The 7,912-nt window shown below is 40.1% G+C and overlaps 1 protein-coding gene across 1 annotated transcript; it reads right to left on the reverse strand.

Moving 5' to 3' along the window:
* Positions 1-601: 601 nt before the first annotated feature.
* Positions 602-6,746, reverse strand: FGF19 (fibroblast growth factor 19). Its single transcript, XM_074956981.1, has 3 exons — positions 6,266-6,746; positions 5,856-5,959; positions 602-2,275 (listed from the first exon to the last, which is right to left on the reverse strand). The coding sequence occupies exons 1-3, from the start codon at positions 6,498-6,500 to the stop codon at positions 1,943-1,945; spliced, it is 672 nt and encodes a 223-aa protein (XP_074813082.1). The 5' UTR covers positions 6,501-6,746; the 3' UTR covers positions 602-1,942.
* Positions 6,747-7,912: the final 1,166 nt, after the last annotated feature.

Genomic DNA, 7,912 nt, shown 5'->3' on the forward strand with positions numbered 1-7,912 from the left:
CACTGAAGTCAATGGGAATTATGGGGATAGAGAGAGCTCAGTGTATCCCAGGGTCAGCCACTTAGTGAACAATCTCCTGGACTTTTTCCACAAGTACAGAATTTCCCCTCGTTTTAAAATTGTATCTGACCTGCCTTGCTTCTGTAAACTGTGTTAATCAGATTACATTTAATGTGCAACAGAGACATTGTTGACATCCTGAAAGCAGCACTCTAATCCTGCCTGAACAGATTCCATTTCTAGCTCTGTCACTCACTGCATGAGTTTGGCCAAGTTGCTTCGTTTCTCTGTGCCTCAGTTTCTTCATCTACAAAATGGGGATAATAACACTTACCTACCTTACAAGGCTGCAGTGAAACTTAATCCAATACCATTTGTAAAGCTCTTTGAAGTCTTTGAGTAAAAGGTGCCACATAATTATTGAAACAGAGTCAATTAGATTTTATGTTGGAGATGATTTTTTTAATTACAAATTTACACACTAAATTACTGACATCACAGAAAATTAAAAAAAAAGTAATATTTTCCTTATGATTTCATGATTACAAAATTTCACAAAATTTGTTAGAACTAAAAAAACCTTCATGAGTACATAAATATAATTTTGAGTATAAATAACAGTAACAAAATAAACAGATGTATGTATTCAATAAATTAATTATAAATATTGCATTGGTAATGAAGTGCTAGGTCAAGAAAATACTAACATTTCTGGTACAGTTTTCTGTATAGAAATACCTATTATAAATGAAACTTTGGAAATGGGTAATTTTCCTGGACCCCTTGTCTCACATTCCTTTTGTTGTTATTCTCTTGCTCGAATGCTAACATAGGAGAACAGGACTGAAAGTATCATATATACATTATGGGCCATATACTACTGAGAATCACTCCACCTCATATCAAAGGCAGTATTTGCCCAATTCTGCAACACTGAAGTCAATGGGTACAGGATCAGGCTTATATGGCCTCGAAAGAACTGCTGATGCTTTAAAGAAAAACATAAAAACATACTTGGAAGCCATTTGACCTATACAACATTTATTTTCTGTCTTTTCCTTCAATTGCTATGGATATTTACATATAACAGGACCTTTATGACCTGAAAGTTAATCTGTTTCTACTGCTTGTTCCCTACCTGATGAACATAATTATGGATTCTGTACAATCCTCAATCCATACATAGAATTCCCACTAACATTAATGAGAATTCTACCTCAGACCAAGGATATTAATACAGGTCCGAAAGAATTCATCAGCAAACATAGGTGAGCCCATAAAGAATCAAAGATCCAGTTTTCCAGCGTGAGCCCTTAGCAATAATCAAAGAAGGGAAGAAAATGCGTAATATACAAGCAGAATTATTTCTCAATGCAATGTTTAAAATGGAAAGTTGTCCCAGAGTATCAGCAGCAGTTTTTTAAGAGATAGTTTTAACCCTAGTTCCCAGGGTAATGTTTGTTAGGTTTTGTAATCATGTTTTATTACAAATGTTTGTCTTTGAAAAGCTATGAACTGAAGAGGTCATTAACCTCCCTGTGAATGAAAAGCTTTTGCTGCATTTGCTCCTATCAGCACGAATCCGAGGTGAGCATAAGTAGTAATAAAGTGGTAGAGAAAAATGTTAGTGATCTTATCACCCCAGCCATCACCAGACGGAAGGAATTTCTGCATGTTGTGTATTTTTGTCAGAGGTGAACCAGTTAAGTAGCTATTTAGATTTTTCCCCCCCTAAATGGGATGTGAAAACATGAATAGGTGGTTCTTAGAATGTAGCCTTAGAATGGTGCTACTACCTTACAAGTTTAGGACATTGCAAGAACAATGCTAGCACCATACCTTAAAAGTTTACATATTCTACATATTACTACTGGAAAAGCTAAATAATATCCTGGTTCTGGTAATGTTTCTTAAAAGCCATATTTAAAGTCAGGAGCATTAGTTATTTCTGAAAGCTGGGGCTCTTCACTGGAGATATTTTAGAGGTGATTCCAAAGGGGTCCATGCTGTCAGTTTCAAGAGGCGAAGAGAATAGATCTGATTCAAAAGTATGACTGTAATCACCATATTCCACAAAATCCATTGACTCTACAGGCACGGTGTTGATCATAGGTAAGAAGTGAGACAATGGAAGAAAGTCTTTCCCTTTGAATTGTTGTCTTTGTTTGGCACTACTTAAAGACACAGAGACTCCATATTTCTTTGATTTATATACATTGTAGCCATCTGGGCGTATCTCCTCTTCAAAGGAGCAATCTTCTGTAGAATACCTGAGCTGAACAGTAAGGAGTGAAGACAGTTACAGATATGTCTATGACACTTATCAGATATGATATAAATCTTGTATGTGCTTGACCCTGCTCTCCTTGATATGAGAGAGATTCAAGCCCTCCATATTATACACAGAATTCATAACAATCTATGAGGTCATTAAAAAGTCAACATAGGCCTGATCCACACTCCCTTGAAGTCACTGGGAGTTTTTCCATTATCCTCAGTGATCTTTATTCCATCTATTACCACACAGCTGCTACAGACTGCCCTATTATGATTTTAGGGGAAAACTTTGGGAATCTCTGGTAGATATCTCAGTTTTATAAATTTTGATGAATGCTGATGTTTTAATTACAACCACGATAGCTAAGGGCCCAATCCAGCAGTCCTAATGCATACAAAACTCAATTTGAATCCCACAGGAGATTTGCCTGTGTAAGGGCTGCAAGGATCAGGTCTGCAGAAAGGCATTTTTATAATAGACTGGTGTTAAAATAAAGAAAATTAATAAATAAAAAACAACAATAAAAAAGGGCAAACTGCAAGTTTTTTCTTGTCATTTTATTAAAGTTTCTAAAAATGTATTAGTACAGTATCTTTCTCTCATCAGGCATTAAATGTATCAAACAGTTCTACTGTGACACCAATAAAGATTCTATATAGGATAATATATTTTATAACCTGCCTAGCAATTTGTAGAATTAATCTTAGACATAGTTTATATGTAGATATGGTATGTTGAGATTTTGTGTTATCTCAGACTTTTCCAGATCCTTTAAGTAATCACTATTTTCCTTACAACTCTGGTATTATTTCTGGCTCAGTCATTTGAGGTGACTGAACTCTGGGCCAATAAAGGAGAATTGCTGGTTATGTCTAGGTCTTTGATGATAAAAAAAACAAACAAACAAAGTGTTCCCCAATGAACTCTCTACCTGTCAAAATATAACCCAGAGCACATTTGACTTCTTTTTTTTTCAGTTGTAAAAAAATCAAACTTTGTCAAATACCATCAACAATGTAGAATAGACTGTTGTGTGTGCTATGGTCACCTTTTAAAAGTACTTTTAATGTTGAAGGAATAAATTTTTTAAAAAAAACTTGCTTTTCTCACCGATTAAGACTTGCAATATTTATCAGTCTGGACATCACACATTTTGAATGAATGTATATCAGGGCCAGATTGTGAACACTTTACTTCTACAGGTGACCACACAAGTAGTCTCACTGAAGTTAATAGAACTAATCATGGGGTAAGGTACTACTAGTCAATGCCTGAATTAAGGTATCACCTTGTAACCCACAGTAGATCCTGCTTTTATACCTTCCGGTCCACCCCAGCACACCTCCCAACTCATGCTGAGTAGTACATTTCCCCATTCACTTTCAGAGTAAGGTACTAACCAAAATGAGTAAGGGGAAGAGTACAAATATCCCGTTGGGTCCTGCACAGGCTACTAGGATGGTGGGTCTAGGTGCAGAGGAGTCAGAAGACATTATGCATCACTCTGGAGTAGGTGGGTTAGGAGTGGCCAGCACATTTTAACCAGTGTGGGAGTCCATAATTTGCTGTTGGCATAGGCCAGTAGTAAATGACTTCCTCTTCCATCCCTCAATATACACATACACACACAAGGCATATGGAGCAGAGTGGAAACAGGGAAAGGATAGTGCATCTCAGAAGACAAATTTTCTCTGTGGGCCAAATTCTGCTCACCTTACTTATGTGAGTATTATTAGTGAAGTCAATGGGACTTCTCATGAGAGTAAGACATACAGGATTTGGTCCAGTACATATACAGGAGTTTGAATGGCTGTATGCTAATAACTGTCAAACATGTACCTATTCACAATATTAATTAATATAATGAAGTATTGCTATACTTCAATGAACAGTTACAAATTAAGGGCTGTTCATTTTTTTCCTCAAAGATTATTACAATAATGCACAGTGCAACTACTAAGAGCCTGCAGCTAGGGAAATCTCCCACTGACTTCAGTGAAAGGAGGATCCTATCTATAGTTATCAGTCACTGAGTATTTCAGTTTGGACATGCAATAAAAACTTCAAATTGACACTTTCCATATATGGTGGTCTGAGCCCAAAACCAGATCACCTCCCTCACCTTTTCAGTTTATTGAAGGTCTGACTTGAGATAATAAAAGCAAGGAAATTCAGACTTGAAAGGCAAATTCTGCCCTAGATACTCAAGTAAAAATCCTATTCGGCCTGATCCTTTTCTCATTAAAGCTCATGGATGTTTTGCCATTGGGCCCACTTCTCCTTGGAAATCAGCGGGAGTTTTGCTAAGGAAAGTAGGATCAAGCCTTACATTTGCATTCTGGGGAAAATGCACCTCCCACCCATGCAACTCAGGTAGCTACAATGGAGTTACATGGCAATGAATTTGGACCTTTCTTATTAACTCATGCCTTTGAGTAGGTATTGCAGGGATCTCTCAAGACTCAATAGGACTTTATTTCTGATGTATCTAGCTGATATGCTGAAAAACCTAGGCAAAAAGGCATGAGTTAACAACACCATGTCAGAGAATCACTATAGTCCTCAGGCTCCCGTAACCCTACAGGTGCATTGTTGATCACAAGTAAGAAGTGAGACAGTGGGAGAGAGTCCTTTCCTTTGAATTCTTGTTTCTGTCTGGCATGACTTAAAGAGATAGCAACCCCATATTTCTTTGATCTATACATATGGTAGCCATCTGGGTGTATCTCCTCTTCGAAGGAGCAATCTTCTGCAGAATACCTGAGCTGAACAGTAAGAAGATAATTACAAATATGCCTGTATCATTTACATTCCAATGCAATGAACATGTTTTAGTTTGATTGCAGATAAATAGCCACATCTCAAATAGGCTGTTTATAGTAGACATTATTGGGTCCTGTCTTCTATGTTAACTAAAAGTGGATAGAAAATTGGAAGGGGGGAAATGCAACAAAGAATGAAAATGGCCGATTGCCCTCCTTATTTTTATTTGTATTAGAAATTCTGGAAAGTTGCTTTCTCATTTGACACTAAACTTAAATTTCTACTAATAAACGTTACAGTTTCATTAGACACTAATAATGACAAAAAGTAATTAGAGAGTAATGACAAAAAGTAAACAGCTCATAGTTCTGTCTACATTTTATCAACTCTCTATAGTAAGAGAACTCAACCATTTAATCTTACGCATTATTTTAGGTTAGGGGGCTCTGAGACCTATTAAAATGAAAGCTTACAGCAAACGCACACTTTCTATTTATTTTGCCCAGTGTTATTAGTGTTATTGCCCAGTGTCATAGCCACAAACTGCCTCGTTATACATTTTGATTTCCTTGCTCCTTCGCGGAAGTCAGACCCTTCATGAGCTGCTTGGTGGTAGAGCAAAGATGTGATCGGCTCAAGTTGTTTTATCTGGCCGCTTCCAGATAAAATCATAACAAGCCCTACACCCGGGTTTTCCAGTACGATAACAAGCCCTGCGAGCGCATGCAACCATCTCCCCATTTGCTATGGACTTTCCCATGCCGATTCAGTGCCGGGCCCCCGACCAGCTCAACCTCCCTTGCCTGTAACTTACAAGTCCATGCAGCTTCCCGTCTTCTTCCATGCAGAGGTACCGGGAACTGTGGACGCCCTTGATCGCCACCGTGCGAACTGCCACAGCCCTGATTTCCAGCAGACCTATGCAGCAAAACCAAAACTGCGTTCAGATTAGGGGGGAGAGGATCGCCGTCTGCAAGCCACACACTCCCTCACCCCACCGCCTCTCAGGGGCTACATTTCGCAGGTAATCGGAGGTGAAACTCGTCCTGTTCCCTTCACAAAGGAGCCCTTACTGTCAGGTACCCAAGCGCACGCTTGCCTGTTTCCAGTGCTAGGGGAGAATGCAGCCTCAGAAGCTCACTAAGGGAATCCAGGGCGTGGGGCTCCATTCCTTTAGCCGAGATCCCGTTCATGAGCAAGACCGCAGCTTTCCCTTATACTTACTGCGGGGGCTCTGAATGCTGGTGCCATCCACTTTGCCATCACTGTTGATCCTCAGGAAGTAACTGAACAGACCGTGTTTGCTGGCTGTGTATAGGTGCCTTAATCTAATAGGTTCCCCCCAGCCATAGTTCACATGTGGCCCTGCATCAGAGAAAGGCAGAGATCTGACGACCATTGCAAAGCAGAGTCCAAGCAGAGCCAGGGACGTGTACGGTTTGCACAGGCTCCTCCACATCTTTTCCAGGTTATTTCAATTGCAAGAGGACTCCAGGCACAGACTCCCCCGCCGCCACGCATACAGGGGCGCAAGCGCCACTAAAGAAAAGGCAGTGGCTTGGTGCTTTTTGAGCTAAATGCTTCGGGGATGTAGTAAATGCAGAGCCAACCCCCCTGCCTTTTTATAGGTCTCTGTTATCAGCCCAATCGATACGGCTAATTCCAATTCCAATATAGAGACTATTTCATAGAAGGAGTTAGTCAGATCAGTCACAACTCCCCCGCCCCCCAAGTATTGATTGGATGACATCATTTCACAGGGGACACCCTAGGGTGTTGTTCCCACCCCCACCCCCTTCTCTCTTCCCTAAAAGCTTTATACAGAAATCTCTCTCTTATTTGGAATCTAGCATTTCTTATGCCTAGCAAAGCAGAAATGTGTATTCGGGTGTAAACACGTACATACCGGTGCAAAACTACGGAGCGTGGGATCGGCACTGACAATGCAAGGACTGGCACTGAAGTGGGAAACCAAGAAAGACGGTTTTCAGTCTGTGCGGGACAACTTCAGAGTCCGAAATATTCTCTTGCCCACACAGTGCCCGCGTTTTAGAGTTGGGGGAGGGGGACAGATGTGGTTGTGTATAAATCAAAATCAATCATAAATGAAGGTAACCCTAGGGACATCTTTTGTGGCCAAGGGCAGGAGTCATATACATGACAAGAACGATTTGATTAAAGATCACAATGCCCTAATTTACCCATGAAAGCTCAAATTCTTTGTTAAAGTCAATCAGCTGTTTGGGAGGGATCTAACGCCCACTTCCCCCGGTATTTCCCTTTCAAAGAGAAAGTTAAAGTCCTTACAAAAAAAAAGGGGGGGGGGTTTCAGTGTTAAAGATACAGTATTAAATATATTAATAATAAGCAAAAACATTAAATGTGAAGAAGGCTCCCCTTAGTTTGTGACACTACGACCACACCTTTCCGCCTTCATATACTACTTCCCCAGATCTCCCTATTCAGTACCATGGCTCTGAGATACTGCAGAATAGGTGAAAGATAACCTTTTCCCAACTTCCCTGGTGAACATTACGCCAGAGAAGAGACTGAGGAGGATGTGACCTAACGTTATCTCAGTTAGCACGCACCTTTATAATTACTCACCCTTTGTTCCAGAGGCAGGTGCAGATGGAAAAGTATGCAAAGCATCCAGACTCGAGATGAATAATAATAATAAAAATCTGCAAAGCAAGGGTCAACTCCACAGCCCATCAGCCGCCCAGCCAGGATCACCTGCAGTTACCAGCTAATCTTCCCACCTCCTGTTACATTTGACCGGGAGTGAGATGCTGCAGATCAGGGAAATAATATTAATGTAACACTTATTATTTCCAATTTGGGGGTAGCCCAGCTCTGGATTCCATCCAT

The sequence above is a fragment of the Natator depressus genome, chromosome 6 (assembly GCF_965152275.1).
Source record: "Natator depressus isolate rNatDep1 chromosome 6, rNatDep2.hap1, whole genome shotgun sequence".
Lineage (NCBI taxonomy): Eukaryota > Metazoa > Chordata > Testudines > Cheloniidae > Natator > Natator depressus.